Below are 25,213 nucleotides of genomic sequence, written 5' to 3' on the forward strand. Positions count from 1 at the left end.
GATGACTTTGAGTTCTGTCAAAGTCCAGCACCTGTGAAGATAAGCTATCAATTTACATTGTCACTGAAATTCCACAGAACTGTTTTAGGGTACAGATTTGGCACACAAGGAATTTCCTAGTGGGCAAATTGTGAGGGCCAGGCCATATCTAGCTTTTTTATCTTTGGAGTTATCTCGTTTAGGAATAAAATGGGAGGTAGGTTTCCCTGATGCAGTTCTCAGCTTGACTTTTCCCTTTGGCTTAGTGACTTTGGGGTCCTGAGATTTATTTTCCTTTCACATAGTAACCTAGAGAGAGACACTCAGAGTATTTCCAGTTTTCATCTATGATAATCAATGCTGCCATTCACAACTTTCTCAAAAGCTCCGCAGATCCCTCCCCATTACGGAGTTGGAAAGTTTCTTCCCAAAGGACCCACGTGATGAAACCAGCGCAAACCTTTCCAACTGCAAATCCAATGGCAGCTGCTTCCGCTTGGGCAAAGCGTGATTTTTTTTTTCCTCCATCAGTGGATTTTTCTCCAGAGGAAAGCGGAAGCTCCTGGTGCCGTCCAGATGGGGTTAAAAAAAAAAAAAACCCAAACCAGAAAACAAACAAACAAAAAAGCAACATATTAACCTAAATCCCGGAGTCCCAGAAAATGGGCCTGTGTCTTTAAGGCGCATCCATCCTCTGGGAGTTGTAGTTTTGTGGGTCCTGGAGCGGCCCCCTTCCCATCTCCCTTCTGGATCGCAGCCCCGCTGCCCTTCAGGAAAGCGCTGCCCCGGCCACCCACGCTGGCCTATGCGGTGGCTCCGAGCATGTTTTCTGCCGGGCGGGGGCTCGGCCGTGGGGGGTGCGGAGGTGAAACTACACTTCCCAGCCTGCACCGCGAGGCTCGCGCAGCCCCGCGTTTAAGAGCCCGCTCCGCCGAGCGCCGGGCGACGGCAGGTACGTCAGTCCTCGAGGGTCCCCACAGCGCCCTTGCGCCCCCGCAGCTTTGCGGTGCACCCTCCCTGACTAGGAGCACCGAGTTGACCCGCGGGCCGCCCGGGTCCTGACAGGGAAGAGTCCCCGGGAGCTCTGCGGTGCCCCGGGAGCCCACAGGGGTTTCTGCGCTCCCGCATCCCCTTGGCCTGGGTCTTCCAAGGGGAGCCTCTCGATCCCTTGGTGTGGCGGGACCTGCTGGCAGCTGGGACCGGGAGGGATGCGGGCCTCAGAGGATCCTCACCCTGAGGCAGGTGGGGCCGGGGATGCCGGCGCTGCTCTGATTTTACTTTGAGGCCGCTTCTCCTGTCTCATTTTACCCGGCCAGGGCTCAGTATTATGCACGAATCTCAATGATATGCTGTTGCGTAATTTACAACACGATTTTACTCCCAAGTAACTTCTTTCGGTCTGTTATTCAGAAGGCAGCAAATCAGAGTCCTCCGTGAGCCTTTTTTTCCTCTTTAAAGTTCTAAAATGTGCAGTCCCTGACCCACCTGTCTTCAAAAGGTTCATATGAAGAGTTATTAGTACTTTATTCTATCTCTGGCTCCCCAGCACTATCCCAGTCTTGGACAGCGTGGGGCTGAGGACACTAAAAAATATTTCAACTTGATCTCAGCAGATGAGGCTCTATTGAAAGTGGGTAGAGGCCGGGCGCCAAGGCTCATGCCTGTAATCCCAGGTACTTGGGAGGTTGAGGCGAGGGAATCGCTTGAACTCAGGAGATGGAGGTTGCAGTGAGCCGAGATCACGCCACTGCGCTCCACCCTGGGCGACACAGCGAGACTACGTCTCAAAAAAAAAAAAAAAAAAAAAAAAACACCACCAACAACAAAAAACCACGAACCTTAGGGCCTTAGGGCACACTTTCTCAGGACGTCTTGAGATTGTATAACTCCAGCAAACTATTAATTAAAAAAAAAAAAAAAGGCCGGGCTAGGTGGCTCACACCTGTAATCCCAGCACTGTGGGAGGCGGAAGCAAGTAGATCATCTATGGTCAGAAGTTTGAGACCAGCTTGGCCAACATGGCAAACCCCGTCTCTACTAATAATACAAAAATTAGCTGGGCATGGTGGTGCACGTCTGTAATCCCAGCTACTTGGGAGGCTGAGGCAGGAGAATCACTTTAACCTGAGAGGCAGAGATTGCAGTGAGCCGAGATTGCGCCATTGAACTCCAGCCTGGCGACAGAGGGAGACTCTGTCTCAAAAAAAAAAAAAAAAAAAAAAAAAAAAGCCAGGCATGGTGGCTTACACCTGTAATCCCAACACTTAGGAAGGCCAAGGCGGGAGGATTACTTGAGTCCGGGAGTTGTAGGTCAGCCTGGGCAACACAGCGAGACCCCATCTCAACAAAAAATAAAAAACTAGCAGGACTCATGCATCGTCCCAGCTACTTGGGAGGCTGGGATGGGAGGATCGCTGGAGCCCAGGAGTTTGAGGTTGCAGTGAGCTGTGATCACATCACTGCATTCCACCCTCTGGTGACAGAGCCGGACCCTGTTTCTCAAAAAACAAAACAAAAGCCTAGCCTGCCTGTGCAATTAAAGGAATGGCAAAAGCCAAAATTACTTTTGCACCAACCTAATAGCTATGTTTCTGCTTTTTAAACTACAGTTTTCTTGTCTAGAGCTTCAGTGAGATAAGAGCCAATTCTTAGGACTGTTGGGTGGGTCATATGAAGTGACACTGATGTGCCTTTGCCATAGTGCCTGAAAAAGCACTCCATATGTATTAGCTACCTGTATCATTTTACCTTTTGTGTTAATCTCTCGGGATGTCCCTCAGCCTTGCTTGATTACTGAGGCCTTCCCTGATTTTTTTCTTCTTCAGGACAATCTTTAACACAGAGAATGTTTGAGAGCTTCCAGTCCTTCCTCCTTCAGGGACAGGTTAAACTCTCCTGCTTCCTTGCCTGGCTGGAAACATTATCATTCATTGAGCCACTGGTGTGTGCCACATACTTTGCATTGTATTTCATGCTGAAAACAGTCCTGGGAGGTTGATGTCTCTGGCCTTAAATTTCAGATTAGGAAACTGAGGCTTAGAGAGGTTAAGTAACTGCTGGGCGCGGTGGCTCACGCCTGTAATCCCAGCACTTTGGGAGGCCGAGGCGGGTGGATCCTAAGGTCAGGAGTTTGAGACCAGCCTGGCCAGCATGGTGAAACCCCGTCTCTACTAAAAATACAAAAAATTATCCAGGCATGGTGGTGCGCGCCTGTAGTCCCAGTTACTCGGGAGGCTGAGGCAGGAGAATCGCTTGAACCTGGGAGGCGGAGGTTGCAGTGAGCCAAGATTGCACCACTGCACTCCAGCCTGGGTGACAGAGCGAGACTCCATCTAAAAAAAAAAAAAAAAATAGATTAAGTAACTTGCTCAGGATCCTACAGGAAGCAGGAAGAGATAGAGATGGGGACAGAGCCTTTTGGGACTGATACGCAACCCAGGACTGTTCCTCTGCCCCTGTCATTAGAAAGGGATACTCTCGCCACTGTGGCCATGACCTGTCACCTGCCCGTGTCTCTCTATCACTATGCTGAGATGAAGACTGGGCTCAGACCTTCTGGGCCATTGGACTCTCTTTGGGGCATTTCTTTCTTTTTTTTCTTGAGACAGAGTCGCTCTGTTGCCTAGGCTAGAGTGCAGTGGCGTGATCTTGGCTCACTGCAGCCTCCTCCTGGGTTCAAGTGATTCTCCTGCCTCAGCCTCCTGAGTAGCTGGGACTACAAGCACGCATCACTACACCCAGCTAATTTTTGTACTTTTAACAGAGATGGGGTTTTGCCATGTTGGCCAGGCTGGCCTTGAACTCCTGATCTCAAGTGATCTGCCCACTTTGGCCCCCCAAAGTGCCTCCTGACCTCAAGTGATCTGCCCACTTTGGTCCCCCAAAGTGCTGGGATTCCGGATGTGAGCCACCACGTCTGGCCATTTCAAGGATTTCTTTCTTTCTTTTTTTTTTTTCTGTTTCCTCAGACAGGGTCTGGCCACCACGCCTGCCTAATTTTTTGTATTTTTAGTAGAGACGGGGTTTCACCGTGTTAGCCAGGATGGTCTCGATATCCTGACCTCATGATCCACCCACCTCAGCGTCCCAAAGTGCTGGGATTACAGGCATGAGCCACCGCGCCCGGCCAAACACGTGGCTAATTTTTGTATTTTTAGTAGAGATGGGCTTTCACCATGTTGGCCAGGCTGGTCTCGAACTCCTGACCTCAGGTGATCTTCCTGCCTTGGCCTCCCAAAGTGCTGGGATTACAGGCATAAGCCACTGTGCCTGGCCTCCTAGTGGCTATTATTATTAAAATCATCCCTCCCTTGTATTTGTTTAGGCTTTGTCATAATTATAATAGATAATACATACTGAGCGCTTTACATATATTTACTCCTTTTGTACGTCAGCTCTACAAAGTAGGTTTATTGTAGTGGTTAAGCAAGTGGACCCTGTTAAGCAAGTGGACCCTGGGGAGCATGAATTTAAAAATTAATTAATTCAATTTAAAAATAAATTAATTTAAAAAAAAGACTGAGGCAGGAGGATTGCTTGAGTCTGGGAGTTTGAGACCAGCTTGGGCAACATGGCAAGACCCAATCACTTAAAAAGAAAACAAACAATGAAAACCTTAGCTAGGCGTGGTGGCGTGTGCCTATGGTCCCAGCTATACAGGAGGCTGAGGTAGCAGGATTGCTTGGGCCTGGGAGGTCGAGGCTGCAGTGAGCTATGATTGCACCACTACACTCCAGTCTGGGTGACAGATTGAGACCCTGTCTTTAAAAAAAAAAAAAGTAAAAAAGGCAATAAAAAAAGAGGCCGGGCATGGTGGCTCATTCCCAGCACTTTGGGAAGCCGAGGCAGGTGGATCACCTGAGGTTAAAAGTTTGAGACCAGCCTGGCCAACAAGGTGAAACCCCGTCTTTATTAAAAATACAAAAATTAGTCAGGCGTGGTGGCACATGCCTGTAATCCTAGCTACTCGGGAGGCTGAGGCAGGAGAATTGCTTGAACCCAGGAGGTGGAGATTACAGTGAGCTGAGATTGTACCACTGCACTCCAGCCTGGGGGCTACAGTAAGACTCCATCTCAAAAAGAAAAAAAGATAATAAAATAGATACTCTGGAAAAAAAGTTTAGTTTCAAACTTGACTCTGCCACTTACTAGCTTTGGCAAGTTACTTCATCTCTCTGTGCCTCATTTCTCTGTCTTTTTTTTTTTTTTTTTTTTTTTTGTAGAGTCGAGGTCTCTGTATGTTGCCTAGGCTGGTTTCTAACTCTTGGGCTCAAGTGATCCTCCTGACATGGCCTCCCAAAATGCTGGAATTATAGAGGCATGAGCCATCACACCCAGCAGTTTCTTCATCTTGTTTTTTTTTTCAAGATAGATTTTTGCTCTTCTTGCCCAGGCTGGAGTGCAATGGTATGGTCTCGGCTCACTGCAACCTCTGTGTCCCAGGTTGAAGTGATTCTCCTGTCTCAGCCTCCCAAGTAGCTGGAATTACAGGCGCCCACCACCACACCTGGCTAATTTTTGTATTTTTAGGAGAGATGGGGTTTCACCATGTTGGCCAGGCTGGTCTCAAACTCCTGACCTCAGGCAATCCGCCCCCCTCTGTCTCCCAAAGTGCTCGGATTACAGGCGTGAGCCACCACTTCTAGCCTCCTTTTTTTTTTTTTTTTTGAGATGGTGTCTCGCTTTGTCACCCAGGCTGGAGTGGAGTGCAGTGGCGTGATCTCTGCTCACTGCAAGCTCCGCCTCCTGGGTTCATGCCATTCTCCTGCCTCAGCCTCCCGAGTAGCTGGGACTACAGGCGCCCGCCACCACGCCCGGCTAATTTTTTGTATTTTTAGTAGAGACGGGGTTTCACTGCGTTAGCCAGGATGGTCTCGGTCTCCTGACCTCGTGATCCGCCCTCCTCGGCCTCCCAAAGTGCTGGGATTACAGGTGTGAGCCACCATGCCTGGACTTTTTTTTTTTTTTGAGACAGAATCTCGCTCTGTCGCCCAGGCTGGAGTGCAGTGGTGTGATCTTGGCTCACTGCAACCTCTGCCTCCCGGGTTCAAGTGATTATTCTGACTCAGCCTCCCGAGTAGCTGGGACTATAGGCACGTGCCACCACACCTGGCTAATTTTTGTATTTTTAGTACAGACAGGGTTTCACCATATTGGCTAGGCTGGTCTCGAACTCCTGACCTCGTGATCTGCCTGCCTCGGCCTCCCAAAGTGCTGGGATTACAGATGTGAGCCACCGTGCCCAGGTGGCAGTGCAGTTCTAAGCTGCCTGCCAGAGGAGTCTGGAATCTCACAGGAATTGGTCTGTTTCAGTGTCCCAGCTGTGCTCAGTCACTGGTTGTGAGAAGGTTGGTTCGAAGTGTGGCCTCCATGTAAACAAGGTGGGAGATTCAGATCATAGCAGCTGGGGGCGTCTGTTAGTTACACTCCCAGCTGCAGCTGACCTGAGGGTTAGAGGTGCCCTACGGCCATACAGTGAATTGGTGGCAAAGTTGGAGGGAGGGCTTGATGGGCGTCCTGGGAGAAGCCTTCACCCTCAAGTGCCTGGCTGGGATCCCTAGCTGGAATTTCCCCTCTGGATTTCCCTTCTGGGCTGAGTAGGGAATGGAGCAATTTCTGACAGAGGCTTTTGCTGAAGGCGTGGGTGTTGCTGAGTGGTGGTGTCCTGTCAGCCTCTTCTCTTCTGGTGGCAGCAAAGCCTGGCACTGGAATAGCCTGTGGCTGAGCTTCAGGTTTCCTGTCACTTTGGCTGGGGTGTGGGCTGACCACCAGATGTGTGCTCAGGGCGTAGCTCAGCCAGTGGTGAGCAGCTTACTTGCATGGTCTTTTCCCATGCTGAGCTTTGAGGGGTGGAGGGAGGAAGTGGGGGTGCTCCTTTGTGGGACAGCAGTGGGAGCCCTGCCAGAGGTGAATGTGCGGGTACTCCTGGGGAGTCATTGGTCTCGGGGAGGCCAGGGCCTCAGGAGTCAGATTGGTTTTCCATCTGGCAGGAGTGCTGGCAGGTTGGGGGAGACAGGGGTGGGGGTGAAGCCAAATCTTTGGCCTTGCTTTCCTCCTACTTGCTGAGAGTGTCCTGGAGGAAGATGGCGGGCAGGTAGGGCTGCAGCCCCCGCTGGGCTGGCTGAGACCCCTGGGAAGGGAGCTCTCTGAGTGCCTGCTCCTGCAGCTCTGAGTGCATGTGCACTCCCCACAGCTGCCCCCTCTCCAGGGAACCCCCATCAGCTTGAGGAGCCTGGGGGGTGGGGTTAGGCATTTGCTCTCGCCTTCCTTTCCCCCTTGCTTTGGGTGGCCCCAACTCTTACCCCATGCTGCTGCCCTCCGTTCCTCCTTCCTGGGCACACTCCCTGGGGAAATCTCACCCATCCACGTTTTGGAATGTCAGCAGACACGCTGACCATGTGACCCAGCCGTCCGCCTTGGTGTCCACCTAGGGAGATGAAATCTTCTGTTCACACGAACCTGTCTCCGGAGGTTCATAGCAGGGCTATTCACATCTGCCAAAAACTGGAGATGGCCCAGATGCTCTTCAGTGGGTAAATGGAGAAACAGATGCAGCCCATCCATGCGAGGGAATACTGCTCCTCCGAAAAAAGGCTTGGGCCACAGATATGCACAATGACTTGGATACATCTCAGAGGCATCACGTTGGATGAAAGAAGCTAATCTCAAAAGATTATATTCCATATTCCATTTTATTTGACTTTTTTTTTTGAGGGTCTTGCTCTGTCAACCAGGCTGGAGTGCAGTGGCGCGATCTTGGCCCACTGCAGCCTCCGCCTCCCGGGTTCAAGCGAGTCTCCTGCTTCAGCCTCCCGAGTAGCTGGGATTACAGGCATGCCCCACCACACCCGGCTGATTTTTGTATTTTTAGTAGAGACGGGGTTTCACCATGTTGGCCAGGCTGGTCTCCAACTCCCGACCTCAGGTGATCCCCCCACCTCAGCCTCCCAAAGTGCTAGGATTGCAGGTGTGAGCCTCTGCACCCGGCCAACATTTTTTAAGTTGATGAAACTATAGCTTTAGAGAGCAAATCAGTGGTTGTCAGGGCTTAGGCGGGGAGGAGAGGTTGCATGAGGAAGTTTTTTTGAGTGTAGATAGTGGTGATACCAACACGAATCTATACACATGTTAAAATCATAGAATTGTATATAAAAATAATTAATTTTAGTTATGACGGTTTAAAAAATAGTCACATCTACCCATATTGCTGTCTCAGGAAGCCCCTCCGCTTGGCCAGAATGGAGCAGCCGAAGGGAGTTGATTGGACAGTCATCATCCTGACCTGCCAGTACAAGGACAGTGTCCAGGTCTTTCAGAGAGGTAGGGGACTCCCCTTCTCACCTTGCCCCTAATGGAGAACCTCCCTCCCCTTCCTGGCTATGTCCCTCCAACCCCAGGTGCCAGGCCGACCTTGGTTCAAACCCAGGTTGCACTTCTCCCTAGCCATGTGACAGCATACGTGGCATGTCATTCCTTGTGCCTCAGTTTTCTCATCTGTAAGATGGGAGTAATAGGACTTCTCTCACTAAGTTGGGTGAAGATCTGATGGCCTCCTACACGGAAAGTTAAGTCAAGGAAGATCAAACACTGATGATCAGTAGGCTGGCTCAGGTGCTTTGGGCCTGGGCAGAGAGCTGGGGGGCAGGTCCCAGTGTCTCTTCTGACCCTAGAACTGGAAGTGCGGCAGAAGAGGGAGCAGATCCCTGCTGGGACGCTGTTACTGGCCGTGGAGGACCCAGAGAAGCGTGTGGGCAGTGGAGGAGCCACCCTCAACGCCCTGCTGGTGGCTGCTGAACACCTGAGTGCCCGGGCAGGCTTCACTGTGAGTGCTCACCAGGGCCACTTCCCTGGTCCGTGTCCCTGCTGGAACCACGTCATTTCCGAGATCTCCAGCTCCTCTGGCTCCATCGCCCTGGCCAATTCAGCATGGGGCTCAGTTTTTGTTTCTGTAAATTTTTCGGACTCATCGCTGCCTTGCTGTCCAGGTGAGGGCAGAAGGCAGGGCCAGCTTTTGCAGTGTTTTTAGAGAGTTGGAGCCAATATCTCAAAGTGAGGCTTTCTGGCTTCTCTTGAAACAGTCAAAGGTCTTGCTAGCCTGGGCTGTCATCCCCCCATGGCAACTAACTGTTCACTGGAACTGAGATGCGGCTGCCTGCTTTGGGCAGGGCATGTGAGTCAGCATCCCCACTGGTCCTGTGTCTCCCATGCAACCAGCCACTTCACCTGGTCACCTTGTCTGCATCGCACCTTTGCGTGCAGAGTGAGGGTGGGCACAGGCTTGGACATGCTCTGCAGAGGGACATGGCACCAGCAGGGGAGGGGACCACTGTAGTTGCCATGGCGCTGACTCCCCTAAGTCACCCAGACAGCCCCCAGTTGTTGTTGCCTATAACCTCCCCTTCAAAACAGACAGCAGAGGCCGAGGTGGACGGATCACCTGAGGTCAGGAGTTGGAGACCAGCCTGACCAGTGTGGTGAAACCCCATCTCTACTAAAAATACAAAAATTAGCTGGGCCTGGTTGCACACGCCTGTAATCCCAGCTACTTGGGAGGCTGAGGCAGGAGAGTTGCTTGAACCCGGGAGGCGGAGGTTGCAGTGAGACGAGATCATGCCACTGCACTCCAGCCTGGGCAACAGAGCGAGACTGCATCTCAAAAAAAAAAAAAAATTTAAGAGGTAGCCAGGCGTGGCGGTGCACACCTGTAGTCCCAGCTAGTTAAGAGGCTGAGGTGGGAGGCTCGCTTGAACCCAAGAGACTGAGGCTGCAGTGAGCTGGGATCATACCACTGCACTCCAGACTTGGTGACAGAGTGAGACCCTGTCTCAAAACAACAACAACAGCAACAAACCAGCCAGCAAGAAGGTGGCCCAGGTGGAGGGCCCTGGGCTCCCTTATTCAGGAGGGACCACGGCTGCCCCTTGTCTGCCTGTGGCCATTGGTTTGACCTTGCCTTTTGTCCCTTGGGTACCTGAGTGGATTTGTGTTGGGGTCTGTCTCTGGATTCGAGGGTGCCATCCTCCAGGGCGTCTGCCTGAGGCCTCTGTTCACAGGGCTTTCCCACTCCTGCAGGTGGTCACATCCGATGTCCTGCACTCAGCCTGGATCCTCATTCTGCACATGGTAAATGAACTTTGGGGCAGGGGCCAAGCAGAAGGCCGGAATCCCAGTTCGTGGAGTTGAGCAGGACTTCAGGGGTGTTCTGCCACAGCGTGTGTGCAAGATGAAATCCGAAAGATTCTAAATGTCCAAAAATTGGGAATTGGCTAAATATATACCACATATTTTCCCAGCAGAATATTAGATTAAAAGGTCCATCTAGGGCCGGGCACGGTGGCTCACACCTGTACATCTCAGAACTTTGGGAGGCCAAGGCAGGAGGATTCCTTGAGTCCAGGAGATCGAGACCAGCCTGGGCGACATGGTGAAACCCCATCTCTATAAGAAATACAAAAATTAGCTGCCATGGTGGTGCACACCTGTAGTCCCAGCTACTCAGGAGGCTGAGGTGGGAGGATTGCTTGAGCCTGGGAGGTTGAGGCTGCAGTGAGTTATGATTACACCACTGCACTCCAGCCTGGGTGACCCTGTCTCAAAAAATAAAAATATAGGCTGGGCACAGTGGCTCACATCTGTAATCCCAGCGCTTTGAGAGCCTGAGGCGGGCAGATCGCGAAGTCAGGAGTTTGAGATCAGCCTGGCCAGCATGGTGAAACCCTGTCTCTACTAAAAATACAAAAAATTAGCCAGGCATGGTGGTGCATGCCTGTAGTCCCAGCTACTTGGGAGGCTGAGGCAGGAGAATTGCTTGAACCCGGGAAGCGGAGGTTGCATGAGCCAAGATCACGCCACTGCACTCCAGCCTGGGCAACAGAGCAAGACTTCGTCTAAAAAAGTGCAGTGCAATGCAATGCATAATATAAAAATATATTGTAGGAGAAAATATCAAGAGAACATTTTTCATCAGCCCTCCACTGGATGGCTTTCTGCCTGCACAGCTGATGAGGTGGCCTTGGGCTCTGTGCACCGGGGCTTCCTCACCAGTCCCCCCACTCCCAGGGTCGAGACTTCCCCTTTGATGACTGTGGCAGGGCCTTCACCTGCCTCCCTGTGGAGAACCCCGAGGCCCCCGTGGAAGCCTTGGTCTGCAACCTGGACTGCCTGCTGGACATCATGACCTATCGGGTGAGGCTGGGTGGTGGCCCGTGGTGCCTCGTCCCAGATAGAGCCACTTCCCTCCCACTGTTCCCCCAGGTATGATCTATGCTGGCTCAGCTGAGGGGCCCCAGGAGGAATGGTTCTGAGGGTGCCTAGTGTTAGTTAAGAGCTTCAAGAAGCTAGTTGTGTCTGGGGGCGGTGGCTCATGCCTATAATTTCAGCACTTTGAGAGGCCAAGGTGGGAGGATCACTTGAGGCCAAGAGTTCATGACCAGCCTGGGCAACACAGCAAGACCCCATCTCTACAAAAAAATTTTTAAAAAATTACTTGGGCATGATGGCATGCACTTGTAGTCCCAGCTCTTCAAGAGGCTGAGGCAGGAAGATCGCTTGAGCCCAGGAGTTTGAGGCTGCATTGAGCTACGATCGCACTACTGCACTCCAGCCTGGGTGACAGAGTGAGACCCTGTCGCAATAACAACAAATAAGTTAGTCTTGGTCACATGGGAGAAGTTGTAAACCCAGGTCAGACAGAGGGTGGGGGCAGACCAGGTCTTGGAGGCCCTTGTTACTTCAACAGCACAGTATCCTTGGGCAAGGAGGGGGCAGGTGAAGGGCTGGGCCAGGCACCAGCTGTGTTCTATCTCCTTCCCCCCGCAGCTGGGCCCGGGCTCCCCACCAGGCGTGTGGGTCTGCAGCACCGACATGCTGCTGTCTGTTCCTGCAAATCCCGGTGAGCCTGAGACTACCTGGGACCGCCTTCCCTCATCACAGCCACAGCAAGAAGCCAGCTCTGCCCTTCTTGCCCACCCTGCCTCTGGGCCTGCCCCGCTGCCCTGTTAGACAGGAAGCTGGAGGGTGTGGAGAATGAAGCCCGATGGAGGCAGGGCTTCTCCTGCTGTGCCTCAGTCTGTCTGTCTGTAGGATGGATAGAAGCAGCCCTGCCCCTTCTGCCCCACAGGGCTCTGTGGAAGAAGTTTGGGAGAGGAGGGTTGTCATTCTCCCACAGGAATGTCCATTCGGCTTGGAAACCGTATTTCCCTTTTAGAGTTGCCCGGGTGCCGCAGCCCTGGGCTCTTGCTTCCTCCTGGCAGGGAAATCCCTGCCTTGGGTCAAGGCCCCTGGGAACCTCCTGACTGCCCCACCCCACAGGGATCAGCTGGGACAGCTTCCAGGGAGCCAGAGTGATCGCCCTCCCAGGGAGCCCGGCCTACGCTCGGAATCATGGCGTCTACCTCACTGACCCCCAGGTAGTGCCCCTGGGGGCAGTGGAGCCGGCTGGGGCAGCCATCCCCCTGTCAGTGGGCAGCCTCCCCCCCTGTCAGTGGGCAGCCTCTCATCCTGGATTTCCTGGCATGTTCCTGAATCCAAGGAGTTTCCTCCGTGGCAACGGTACCGGTGCTCCCTTATTCTCGCCAAAAATACATTTCACACCGACCGCCTGCCTGGTCTCTGTGCCCGGGCTCGGGGCTGCAAAGACATTTAAAGCCTGCCCTCTGCCATCATGGAATAGAAATCTCAGGCCCCCTGAGAACTCCAGCAACAGCCAGCCTTGCGTCCTCAGCTTTCCTTTGGAAAACGCCCTTGCTGCCACCTGTGGCTGTGGCCTCCTTCCAGATCCCTTCCTGCTCCTTCCTCTGATTCTGTTTCTCCCTGCACATAGGGCCTCGTTTTGGACATTTACTACCAGGGCACTGAGGCAGAGATTCAGCGGTGTGTCAGGCCTGATGGGCGGGTGCCACTGGTATGGCTGCTGGGCCCAGGTTGCGGGGCTTTGGGGACCTTATGGGACAGGGACGGAGGGTTTGACTTCCTTTGATTCCTTCTAGAAGCCTCCAGGACAAGCTAGAGCTAGAATCTGAGGACAGGGTAGCCTTGGAATTCAGGGTCGTGTCCTGAACCAGAAAGCCTAGAACCAGTTGGGCACGGTGGCTCACGCCTGTAATCCCAGCACTTTAGGAGGCTGAGGCAGGTGGATCAGTTGAGGTCAGGAGTTCGAGACCAGTCTGGGTAACATGGTGAAACCCTGTCTCTACTAAATAGAACAATTAGCTGAGCATGGTGGTGTATGCCTGTAATCTCAACTACTTGAGGGGTAGAGGCTCGAGAATTGCTTGAACCCAGGAGGCGGAGGTTGCGGTGAGCAGAGATCGTGCCACTGCACTCCAGCCAGGGTGACAGAGCGAGACTCCGAATCAACCCCCTGCCCACTGCAAAACAAAACAAAACAAACCTCAAAAACTCAAACAAAAAAAGAAAGCCTAGAACCAGAATGTGAGCAAGTTAGGGAGTGTGGTTGGGAGGAGGCCTAGAGCCAGACTCTGGGAATGCTTCCAGCATGAGGGGCAAGGATTGGAGAGGCATGGAAATCTGGGAGTGGACCATGGCGAGGGTAGAGAACTGGGTTCGGGAGAAGGCCTGACAGTTGAGGGGGTCCCAGAAGGTGCCTTGGTGGGAGCTGCCCCAAGTAAGCCTGGAGTCTGGGTGCTGGAGTGGTCAGGAGGTGACACTCCCTGCCTGGTGTGGCATTCAGCTTCATGTGGCCCCCGTCTGCATGTGCCCTCCCTGACTTGTACCAGGGCCTGGTCCAGGGCCCTCCGTCTCCAATCCTTCTGGGGTCCCTTCCAGGTCTCTGGGGTTGTCTTCTTCTCTGTGGAGACTGCCGAGCGCCTCCTAGCCACCCATGTGAGCCCGCCCCTGGATGCCTGCACCTACCTAGGCTTGGACTCTGGAGCCCAGCCTGTCCAGGTGACTGGGGGAGGGCAGCTGGGGGGGCCTGGCCTGGGGGTGAGGCACTGTGTGACCTCAGGCCAGCCACTTCCCCTCTCTGGGGCAGAGTCTCCGCAGACGGGACTGCCCTGGTTCAGCCTCAGAACTTGGGGGCTGAACCCCTGCCATGCCAATAGCTGTGCTTCTTCCCCTTCCCCCAGCTGTCTCTGTTTTTTGACATTCTGCACTGCATGGCTGAGAACGTGACCAGGGAGGACTTCCTGGTGGGGAGGCCCCCAGAGTTGGGGCAAGGTGATGCGGATGTAGCGGGTTATCTGCAGAGCGCCCGGGCCCAGCTGTGGAGGGAGCTTCGCGATCAGCCTCTTACCATGGGTGGGTACTGCCTCTCAGCTCCCTGGGATGGAGAGACCATGGGAGTGAGGACCCCAAGAATGGAGCTTCTCACTGCATGCTGGGCCAGGAAGCCCAGCACAGGGACTGGGCAGCTCTCCTGTCCTGTGCCAGAGCTCCCCACTGAGCGACCTCCTTCCCCTTCCTGTCTTCCTTTTGTCTCATTCCTGAGCTCTCCCAGCCTGTCCACTTTTGTTTTTTGTTTTGTTTTGTTTTGTTTTGTTTTTTGAGATGGACTCTCTCTCTGTCACCCCGGCTAGAGGTGTGATCTCAGCTCACTACAACCTCCGCCTCCTGGGTTCAAGCGATTCTCCTGCCTCAGCATCCTGAGTACCTGGGATAATAGCCATGCATCACCACACTCGGCTAATTTTTGTATTTTTAGTAGAGATGGGGTTTCACCACATTGGTCAGGCTGGTCTTGAACTCCTGGCCTCAGGTGACCTGCCTGCCTTGGCCTCCCAAAGTGCTGGGCTTACAGGCATGAGCCACCATGCCCGGCCCTAACCTGTCTGCTTTCTTTTTTTTTTGAGACAGAGTATGGCTCTGTTGCCCAGGCTGGAGTGCAGTGGCATAATCTTGGCTCACTGCAACCTCTGCCTCCCAGGTTCAAGCAATTCTCCTGCCTCAGCCTCCTGAGTAGCTGGGATTACAGGTGTGTGGCACCATGCCTGGCTAATTTTTGTCTTTTTAGTAAAGATGGGATTTCACCATGTTGGTCAGGCTGGTCTCGAACTCCTGACCTCGTGATCTTCCTGCCTCGGCCTCCCAAAGTGCTGGGATTACAGGCATGAGCCACTGCGCCCAGCCAACCTGTCTACTTTCTAGCTGTGTTGTGTGGCTTTGGGCAGGTTCCTGACTCAGCTTCCCCTAACAGGCTCATTGCCACACCTGCCCCCATGTGTCTCTGCTGCTGGGAGGCCAGCCTGGCCCCTGAGTCGCAGCAGGTATGGGGTTGGGTTCAGTACTTATGTCTTTACAGCCTATGTCTCCAACGGCAGCTACAGCTACATGACCTCCTCAGCCAGTGAGTTCCTGCACAGCCTCACACTCCCCGGGGCTCCTGGGGCCCAGATCGTGCACTCCCAGGTGGAGGTGAGACCTCCCTGCCCGTCCGGTGCCTGCTGGGTGCCTGGGGTGAGGTGGGATGTGGATTCCCGGGAAGAAAATAGCCGGCACTTGCAACGGATAACCTGAGTGCAGGTGTTACCCCTGGTTTACACATGAAGTGCTGGAGGCTCAGAGAGGCTAAGTAACTTGCCTAAGGCCACAGAGCCAGTAAGTGGCCAACTCAGGATTCTGCATCGAGCTTGCCTGATTGAAAAGCTAAAGGAGACCTTTCTTCGGGGTCTGCCTGGGGTGACAGTGGGGCCTGGGTCAGTGCCGTGCTGCTGAGGAAGGGGACAGGTAGGGTTCAGAGGTGGCCCCCAGGGTGGCAAGGTTGGGCATAGCTGGACAGGTGGGATGGAAATAGGCCTCAGGCTGGGGCCAAGGCAGGTTCAGAGAGGAGTCTAGGGTGCTGCAGGGCAGGGGAGTAGTAGGCCTGGACGCTTTGCCCCCAGATGCTTGGCTTGGGAGGAGAGTTGGGACAGCCCTGGCCCTCATGCTCCTCCTACCTGTCTGCACAGGAGCAGCAGCTCCTGGTGGCCGGGAGCTCTGTGGTCAGCTGCCTGCTGGAGGGCCCTGTCCGGCTGGGTCCTGGGAGCGTCCTGCAGCACTGCCACCTGCGGGTGAGGCCTGAGTGCATGGGCAGATTTGAGGGAGGGTGCTGGCATCCTGTGTGTGTTGGGGGGTGTTGGGTGCCTGCCCACCCAGGATGCCTGCCCACCCAGGATGCCTGCCCTGTCCCCCGCCAGGGCCCCATTCACATAGGCACTGGCTGCTTGGTGAGTGGCCTGGATACAGCCCACTCCGAGGCCCTGCATGGCCGGGAGCTGCATGACCTTGTCCTGCAGGGACACTATACGCGGCTACACGGCTCCCCGGGCCACGTCTTCACCCTCGTTGGCCGTCTCGACAGCTGGGAGGTAGGCAGTCGCCCTGCATTCCCTCACCCCCATCTTCAGGCTTTGAGAAGCCCCAAGGAGTCCTGGCCCTCACCCCACTGCAGGGTTCTCTGAGCACTGGCCCATGGGACAGGCTGTGAGGAGGGTAGGATGTAGGGAGGAGAGGATGAGGGAGGAGGTAGGGTGAAGATAGGCTGTGAGACTAGCAGAGTCTCCACAGGCCTTTACCTCCCTCCTTGCCTCTGCTCTGCCAGGTGGGCTGGGTGGGGATTTTGTTTTTTTTTTTTTTTTGGAGATGGAGTCTTGCTCTATCACCTAGGCTGGAGCACAGTGGCCCAATCTCAGCTCACTGCAACCTCCGCCTCCCAGGCATCAAGCGATTCTCCTGCCTCAGCGTCCTGAATAGCTGGGACTACCAGCGTGCACCACCACGCCCAGCTTAGTAGAGATGGGGTTTTGCCATATTGGCCAGGCTGGTTGGTTGGGGGTTTTTTTCTTGAGACGGAGTCTTGCTCTGTTGCCCAGGCTGGAGTGCAGTGGTGCAATCTCGGCTCACTGCAAGCTCCGCCTCCCGGGTTCACACCATTCTCCTGCCTCAGCCTCCCAAGTAGCTGGACTACAGGTGCCTGCCACCACGCCCGGCTCATTTTTTTGTATTTTTTAGTAGAGATGGGGTTTCACCATGTTAGGCAGGATGATTTCAATCTCCTGACCTCGTGATCTTCCCGCCTCGGCCTCCCAAAGTGCTAGGATTACAGGTGTGAGCCACTGCGCCCGGCTGGGTGGGGATTTTTATCCCCATTTGACAGGCTGGAGACTGAGGTTCAGAGACGGAGGTAACCTGCCTTGGGCTGCAGCCCGTTGTGGTGGGCTAGGCTTGGAACCCAGGGTTCTGCTCCAGATTTCAGGCACCTCGGCAGGAGTGTTGGGGCTGCAGGGCTGAAAGCAATTTCAGAAATTGCTCCATGGCTGGGTGTAGTGGCTCACGCCTGTGATCTCAACACTCTGGGAGGCCGAGGTGGGAGGCCAGGAGTTCATACCTGCAGTGAGCTGATTGCGCCACGGCACTCCAGACTGGGTGGGTCAAGTATGTGCTGTGTCTGTCTTCCTGCCCTCGTGAGCACTTGAGCAGCTCCCGGCCGCCTGGCCTAGTGTCTCTAACCCTTTCCTGTGGCCCCTGCAGCCCTGACTGCTTCCTCCTCTCCCCCAGAGACAGGGGGCAGGCACATATCTCAACGTGCCCTGGAATGAATTCTTCAAGAGGACAGGTGTTCGGTAAGGTGGACACCCCTAGGGCCTCTGTGGGCCTGGGCAGCTGGGGTGACTGCTGCTCTTCGAGGTGTGTCCCTCCCCTGCCCCAGAGTAGCACGGACCCTGCTACCATCCAGGGGCCTGGGTGGTTTTGGGCAGCTGGATTCTCTCCAGTACTTTCCCCCAGGCAGCTCCCAGTCTCTGGCTGTGCTGACTTTGGCATTCTTGTTCAATGGTCTGGGAAAGGATGCCAGGCAGCCTGGCCCCAGAACTGAATTGCTCACTTATGCTACCTCGGAGGAGTCTGTCCTGTCCCCGCGAACTGACAGGCGGCTCAGGGCTTGGGGAGGAGACTGGAGCTTTTGCTTCCCTCCTGAGAATGTGCCTTCTCCCCACATCAGAGCCTGGGACCTGTGGGACCCCGACATGCCGCCCGCAGAGTACTGCCTTCCCAGCGCCCGCCTCTTTCCTGTGCTCCACCCCTCGAGGGACCTGGGACCCCAGGACCTGCTGTGGATGCTGGACCACCAGGAGGATGGGGGCAAGGCCCTGCGAGCCTGGCGAGCCTCCTGGCGCCTGTCCTGGGAGCAGCTGCAGCCGTGCCTGGATCGGGCTGCCACGCTGGCCTCTCGCCGGGACCTGTTCTTCCGCCAGGCCCTGCATAAGGCGCGGCACGTGCTGGAGGCCCGGCAGGACCTCAGCCTGCGCCCGCTGATCCGGGCTGCTGTCCGCGAGGGCTGCCCCGGGCCCCTGCTGGCCACGCTGGACCAGGGTGAGTGTGCGGCCTGGTAGTGCTGCAGAGTCAGGCCAGAGGCACCTGCCCTCCCTGTCCTCTGGACCATCCCCTGAGGGGACTAGGGGGCCATGAGGTGCTCAAGCAGGGAAGGGGCATGCTGGAGTTTACTTTTAGGATTCTGGAAGGCCTCATCCTTGTTGGTGGGGTTTGGTCGGAGGTTGAGGCATGTTCATCCTTGTCAGTGGGATTTGGTCAGAGGTTGAGGCCTGGCAGCTGAGCTCTAGGTCCTAGGCACATTGACAAACCCTGCGTGTTCTGTACCAGGTGCCAGGATGTGGGTGCAGAGCGTGGTGAGGGGACAGAGCCCCCAGGGAACATGGTCATCTCTGCGTGAGGTCCCAGGCACACTTCAGGGGGCTCACAGCCTTAGCCTCCTAGGCCACACCTCATGGAAGTTCCCAGGGACCATGGACGTGATTGGTATTGAATCCATTCACCCAGAGCCACACGGCTAGCTGGTGGTGAGGCTGAGACCTGAGCCCAGGTGGTTTGAGCCCAGAGCCTGAGGTCTTCACCACTATGGGTGTCCTGGGTGGGGGTGAAGAGACATCTATGGGCTGGGACTGGCAAGATGAGAGGATCTCTGCCCAGCAGAGAGTAGGAGTGCAGTTACAGTCAAAGATACATTGTGGGCAAAAGCCAGGAGGTGTGAGGGGTCTGGTGCGTTTGGGGACTGTTGAGTAGTCTCTCGTGGGAGAGGATTTTGAAGACAGGCCTCCTCCCCTGCCACCCCCAACTCCTTGTCCCTCAGTTGCAGCTGGGGCAGGAGACCCTGGCGTGGCGGCACGGGCACTGGCCTGTGTGGCGGACGTCCTGGGCTGCATGGCAGAGGGCCGTGGGGGCTTGCGGAGCGGGCCAGCTGCCAACCCTGAGTGGATGCGGCCCTTCTCATACCTGGAGTGTGGAGACCTGGCAGCGGGCGTGGAGGCGCTTGCCCAGGAGAGGGACAAGTGGCTAAGCAGGTGTGTACTAATGGATGTCAGATCCCTTGGATAAGCCCCTGGCTATCTGGGAAGTGGACCCTGATGGAGGATGCCCAGAGAGAGGTGGGGCTCCCTTGGGTACCCCGGGACAGTCAGGTCCCCAAAGCCAGGCAATCTGCCCCCAGCTTGGGGCTGCATGCCACCATCCCTCCCCCTTCTCTTGGTAGGCCAGCCTTGCTGGTGCGAGCGGCCCGCCACTACGAGGGGGCTGGGCAGATCCTGATCCGCCAGGCTGTGATGTCAGCCCAGCACTTTGTTGCCACGGAGCAGGTGGAACTGCCGGGACCTGGGCAATGGGTGGTGGCTGAGTGCCCGGCCCGTGTGGATTTCTCTGGTGAGCCCCTTGTGGCAGGTGGGGTTGAGGGTAGCTGCCCCAGAGCCAGGCTGGCAGCTTCTGTGACCAGCTTGAGTCTTGCCACACTGCCATAGGGGGCTGGAGTGACACGCCACCCCTTGCCTATGAGCTTGGCGGGGCTGTGCTGGGCCTGGCTGTGCGAGTGGACGGCCGCCGGCCCATCGGAGCCAGGGCACGCCGCATCCCGGAGCCTGAGCTGTGGCTGGCGGTGGGGCCTCGGCAGGACGAGATGACTGTGAAGATAGTGTGCCGGTGCCTGGCTGACCTGAGGGACTACTGCCAGCCTCATGCCCCAGGTCAGGCACCCTGGGACCTCTGCAGGTGGGGCTGGCACACATGGCCAGCTGGGGGCTGGGGGCAGAAGCTAGAGACTGCAGGCCAGTGGGGTCTGGCCTGAGGGCCAGCCAGTCTGGCTGAGGAGCCTGAAGGGAAGGAAGGGGCTGGGAGTCAACCTGCAAAGATGACACATGTGTCCCTGTCTGGGAGCCCAGAGGCCCTTTTGTGGCTTGGGGATGGGGCCAGTACTGCTGCTGGGCTTTTGTCCCACTGGATGAGTCCCGCACTGGGCTGGGAAGCCTGGGGTGGGTGGGTGTCTGCATCTGCCCTTTGAGACCGAATTCCTTTCTCATGCCTGTCCTTCTGCAGGGGCCCTGCTGAAGGCGGTCTTCATCTGCGCGGGGATCGTGCATGTCCACTCGGAACTCCAGCTGAGTGAGCAGCTGCTCTGCACCTTCGGGGGCGGCTTTGAGCTGCACACCTGGTCTGAGCTGCCCCACGGCTCTGGCCTGGGTGAGTGGGCCCTGCCTCCTGCTACCCACCGACTGTCACAGCCCTCCAGCCTTGCCTGTGATCCCCTTCCTGGCCTCTGCCCTTAGAGGGAGTCAGGCAGGCCTGGGCGGGGTGGAGGTGTTTCATGTGTGCTCTCTCCTCTCCGCCCCGCAGGCACCAGCAGCATCCTGGCAGGCACTGCCCTGGCTGCCTTGCAGCGAGCCGCAGGCCGGGTGGTGGGCACAGAAGCCCTGATCCACGCAGTACTGCACCTGGAGCAGGTGCTCACCACTGGTATGTGACTGCCCTGGAGTTGGGGGAGGTCACTGACACTTTCTTAAGGGGCTGCGGGGGGAGTGGGGCTCCCCTGGATTTGCATGTGATTGGCCAACAGCCACATGACTGTGCTGCTGTTGAAAATACTTTCCTTCTAGTCACTTTGACGTTCTCTGGTCGTTTTCAACTTGAAATGTTGTACCTCCCAACGAGCTGTTTCACGAGCATCTACTGAGTGCCAGATTCTGTGCTGTGGCTTTTTTTTTTTTTTTGAGATGGAGTCTCGCTCTGTCACCCAGGCTGGAGTGCAGTGGCGCGATCTCGGCTCACTGCAAGCTCCGCCTCCCAGGTTCACGCCATTCTCTTGCCTCAGCCTCCCGAGTAGCTGGGACTACAGGAGCCCACCACCACGCCCGGCTAATTTTTTGTATTGTTGGTAGAGACAGGGTTTCACCGTGTTAGCCAGGATGGTCTTGATCTCCTGACCTCGTGATCCGCCTGCCTCAGCCTCCCAAAGTGCTGGGATTACAGGCATGAGCCACCGCGCCTGGCCTGTGCTGTGCCTCTCATGCTTGTTGGGGCCAGGTGCTGTGCTTCGTGACTGTGCCTATCCAGGGCTGTGCTCGGGTAGGGCTGGGCAGAGCTGGTTTGGACCTTCTGCCTGCCCTTCTGGCATCGTGCCCTTACTTGAGATATGATCACCTGTGCCCCCGCCCCCACCCCCTGGCCATATGGTGGGACAGCAAGAGCCGAACAATGACTATGATCTAATGAATGTCACCAGCGCCAGGCTTCTCACTCCTCCTGGCCACCGAGCCCCCTGGAACCCATGGCCAGTGTAGAGCAGCCACAGGCTCGTCTGGTTTCAGGTCCACCTCAGGGTGTCAGGCCCCGTCTCCAGCACACCCCTGGAAGGAAACTGCTGCAAAGGCCTACTGAAGCCTGACTGTGGTGTTTTCCGTCACTCTGCAGCTCAAGCCTCTCATTTCACTGTAGTGACTCATATCACATAATCGGTAGTCATTAGCAAAAGGAGCAGATGTGGAAGCATTTTCAGTTTTCTTTTGAGGTGTACCATTCAAGTTCTGCATTTGGCCAACGGACAACTATTTGTTGAGAACCCACTCTGTGGGGCCCCAGGGATAAAATGAGCAAAAATAGGGTCCCTGCCCTCAAAAGCCCTGTGGTCTCCTGGAGACAGTCATTAATCAATAACCACTCAGGTGCATGTATATTACAAACTGTGCCAAGTGCTTTGAAGCAGAGGGGCACAGTTAAGTCTTAACATTTCAAGACTTAGCCACTTTGCAGCCACCAGGTTTTGGCTGCAAAGTTCCAGATGGCTCCTGTCTTTTGCATTTCATACTTTAAATCCTTGCAGGCCCTTCCCTGAATATCAAGGGACTGTCCCAGAAGCAACTCAAGTTTTGTTATTTTTAATTTTTTTTTTATTTTTGAGATGGAGTCTAGCTCTGTCACCCAGATTGGAGTGCAGTGGCACGATCTCAGCTCACTGCAACCTCTACCTCCTGGGTTCAAGCGATTCTCCTGCCTCAGCCTCCTGAGTAGCTGGGACTACAGGTGCCTGCCACCATGCCCAGCTAATTTTTTGTATTTTTAGTAGAGATAGGGTTTCACTGTGTTGGCCAGGCTGGTCTTGAACTCCGGACCTCGTGATCCGCCCACCTTGGCCTCCCAAAGTGCTGGGATTACAAGCGTGAGCCACCATGCCTGGACTAGTTTTGTTATTTTTATGCAGCTACAAGGAGGAAAATGATACATACCTTTCATTACTGAAGATGGAAAGATGTCTAAGTTAGATAAGAGAAAAACAGATCCTGATGACCTTCCTTCCAACATAAACCACCTGTCAGAAGATGGTGCAGGGAGACTCAGGCTACAGGGAAGGTGTCTGTCAGCCTCTTCTCTGACTAAAACTCCCCTAGGAGGGGCAGAGGTCAGTATAAAATATGTATTTTTTGAGACAGAGTCTCACACTGTCACCCAGGCTGGAGTGCAGTGGTGCGATCTCAGCTCACTGCAACCTCTGCCTCAGCCTCCCCAGAAGCTGGGATTACAGGGCACGCACCACCATGCCTGACTAATTTTTGTATTTTTGGTAGAGATTGGATTTCACCATGTTGGCCAGGTTGGTCTCAAACTCCTGACCTCAAATGATCTGCCCGCCGCCACCGCGCCCGGCCATAGTGTAAAATCTTTATCCTGCAATGTGGTTTATCCCAATTCCAATTATACATTAGGTCTAAAACAAAACGCAGGCCTTGGGAATTCCAAGCTTTGCCCTGGAGTGAAGCCCATTCCCTTGCTGGGATTATCCTGGGGACAGAAGCTGCATAGCTCACTGTCCTGTGGAGTTGAGGGAAGCTATCTTTCCACACTGGTCCCAGCAAAGGGTGCGGGGCCGGGAGCCTAGGCTGGGAGAGTGAAGCTGGGCCAGATAAGACTCCAACAGTGACAGGCCCTGGGCTCACAGGAGGTGGCTGGCAGGACCAAGTGGGTGGCCTAATGCCTGGCATCAAGGTGGGGCGCTCCAGGGCTCAGCTGCCGCTGAAGGTGGAGGTAGAAGAGGTCACGGTGCCTGAGGGCTTTGTCCAGAAGCTCAATGACCACCTGCTCTTGGTGTACACTGGCAAGACCCGCCTGGCTCGGAATCTGCTGCAGGTGAGCTCTGGCCCCAGCATGAGGGAGGCAGGCAGGGGGCCTGCCGGCTGGGCCTGGGTCCTCACCACCCCTTCTCCTGCCCCGTCCGCAGGATGTGCTGAGGAGCTGGTATGCCCGACTGCCTGCTGTGGTGCAGAATGCCCACAGCCTGGTGCGGCAAACTGAGGAGTGCGCTGAAGGCTTCCGCCAAGGTGAGGGGCTTCCTCCGGGGGGGTCAGGGCACTGGGAGCGAGTATCCTGTCACTTGTTGGTTTGAGGCCAGGGTCATCTGCAGGCTTGGCACAAGCTGCAGATATTCGGCTTCTAGGAACAGAAGCCTACTGTCTGTCCTCTCCAGGGTCTCACATTTAGGGGAAAGCCACATCTGAGAACAAAATTTTCATCATGGGAAAGGCCCTCCAGCCCTACCTAACAGGAAGCAGAGAGGGGAAGGGAATCAACCCATGGCTGAGTTCCAGGGAAGTCTGAGCTGGGCAGGGCCCCCAGTGTGTGGCTTCACAGCTCCCTAGATGCCGACTATGCTGGGTGTGGTGTTGGTTGCTTCCTGCACATTGGTCCTCAGGCAGTCCTGGGAAGTGGGCTTGTTGGAGCCGGCACTGGAATCTGGCTTCTTTACCATGACACTGGCTCAGCAGCATGTCCTGGCACTTCATGCAATCTCCAGATGGGTGCTGAGTATCTTGGCCCAGGCACATCACTCCCCTCTGCCCTACCTCAGGAAGCCTGCCTCTGCTGGGCCAGTGCCTGACCTCGTACTGGGAGCAGAAGAAGCTCATGGCTCCAGGCTGTGAGCCCCTGGCTGTGCGGCGTATGATGGATGTCCTGGCCCCCCACGTGCATGGCCAGAGCCTGGCTGGGGCAGGCGGTGGAGGCTTTCTCTATCTGTTGACCAAGGAGCCACAGCAAAAGGAGGCCTTGGAGGCGGTGCTGGCCAAGACCGAGGTACTGATGGGGCTGGGGTTGGTCAAGAGACCTCTGGGGGCAAGAGACCTTGCTGTGGCCTACCAGTTAACTAGGGGCTATATCTGTAAGTCCCCCTGGTCCTGCAGGCTCAGTCCAGCCTCCAGAAGCCCTGAGATTTGTCCAGAGCCTTCTAAATATTTCCTGTCCTGTCCAGGGCCTTGGGAATTACAGCATCCACCTGGTTGAAGTGGACACTCAGGGCCTGAGCCTGAAGCTGCTGGGGACCGAGGCCTCAACCTGTTGCCCTTTCCCATGAAGCTGGCTTCTCTGCAACAGGAGAAAACCTGGAGCTACAGTGTCCCCCACCTTCCTTGCCCCATGGGAACCTCCACCTCCTCCTCCCCACCCACCTCTGCAAATCTGCTCCCAAAGGAAGCTGACCAGAGCAAGACCTGGGCAAGCAGAGAGTGCCTGGGACAGGACTGTGACCTGGCGGACAGTGGCCTAGGTGTAGCCTCTGTTCCTCCTGGACATAGGAAGGTCCCAAGCTTAGTATCCCATGTGGCCTTTACAAATCCTATGGCTGGCCTTCTCATTCCACGAGGAACCTGGAAAGGGTTGACAGCCAGCCTTGGCATATGGCTGGGAGTCCCTTGGCAAGGCCAACCCTGAAGAGGCCCTTCGAGGCATTCCCTATGGCCTTCCTTAGAGTTGTAGACCTCACGCTCAACCCTCATGGGAGTGTGGGAGTGAGGGTGACGGTCCCTTGCCAAGTTGGTGGCAGTGACCCAGGGACTCGCTGCCATCGCAGGCCTTAACCAGCAAAACTACGGACCGTGCCAAGTGACCTGGTGCCTGTGGGAAGTGGGTTCTCAGGACTGGCATTCTTGGAATAAATTCACTCTGTCCTTGCAGGTGGTCCTCATAAAGTCACTTT

General features: G+C 55.3%; 1 protein-coding gene across 4 annotated transcripts; it reads left to right on the top strand.

Moving 5' to 3' along the window:
* Positions 1-885: 885 nt before the first annotated feature.
* FCSK (fucose kinase) lies at positions 886-25,190 on the top strand. 4 transcript variants are annotated; one of them, XM_012504998.2, is made up of 24 exons: positions 886-931; positions 8,195-8,298; positions 8,649-8,800; positions 10,051-10,101; positions 11,038-11,163; positions 11,797-11,869; positions 12,289-12,386; positions 12,800-12,880; positions 13,765-13,884; positions 14,067-14,238; positions 15,239-15,351; positions 15,885-15,986; positions 16,113-16,283; positions 17,473-17,537; positions 17,915-18,285; positions 19,061-19,271; positions 19,460-19,626; positions 19,722-19,943; positions 20,293-20,436; positions 20,590-20,709; positions 23,186-23,373; positions 23,465-23,564; positions 24,092-24,315; positions 24,491-25,190. In XM_012504998.2, the coding sequence occupies exons 2-24, from the start codon at positions 8,217-8,219 to the stop codon at positions 24,590-24,592; spliced, it is 3,255 nt and encodes a 1,084-aa protein (XP_012360452.2). In that variant the 5' UTR covers positions 886-931; positions 8,195-8,216; the 3' UTR covers positions 24,593-25,190. The 4 variants fall into 4 exon arrangements, with proteins under 4 accessions (XP_012360452.2, XP_030685311.1, XP_030685325.1 ...); XM_030829451.1 differs by lacking the exon at positions 10,051-10,101; XM_030829465.1 differs by lacking the exons at positions 23,186-23,373; positions 23,465-23,564; positions 24,092-24,315; positions 24,491-25,190 and adding an exon at positions 22,451-22,645.
* Positions 25,191-25,213: the final 23 nt, after the last annotated feature.

Source organism: Nomascus leucogenys, chromosome 2 (genome assembly GCF_006542625.1).
Source record: "Nomascus leucogenys isolate Asia chromosome 2, Asia_NLE_v1, whole genome shotgun sequence".
Classification (NCBI taxonomy): domain Eukaryota; kingdom Metazoa; phylum Chordata; class Mammalia; order Primates; family Hylobatidae; genus Nomascus; species Nomascus leucogenys.

What these genes read in the sequence shown, in the direction of transcription:
- FCSK (XM_012504998.2), top strand. Translation starts at nt 8,217, where the DNA reads ATGGAGCAGCCGAAGGGAGTTGATTGGACAGTCATCATCCTGACCTGC. An exon ending in GGATCCTCATTCTGCACATG is followed by an intron (nt 10,102 to 11,037) that starts GTAAATGAACTT and finishes CCCCACTCCCAG; the next exon opens with GGTCGAGACTTCCCCTTTGA. An exon ending in AGGGACAAGTGGCTAAGCAG is followed by an intron (nt 19,272 to 19,459) that starts GTGTGTACTAAT and finishes TTCTCTTGGTAG; the next exon opens with GCCAGCCTTGCTGGTGCGAG.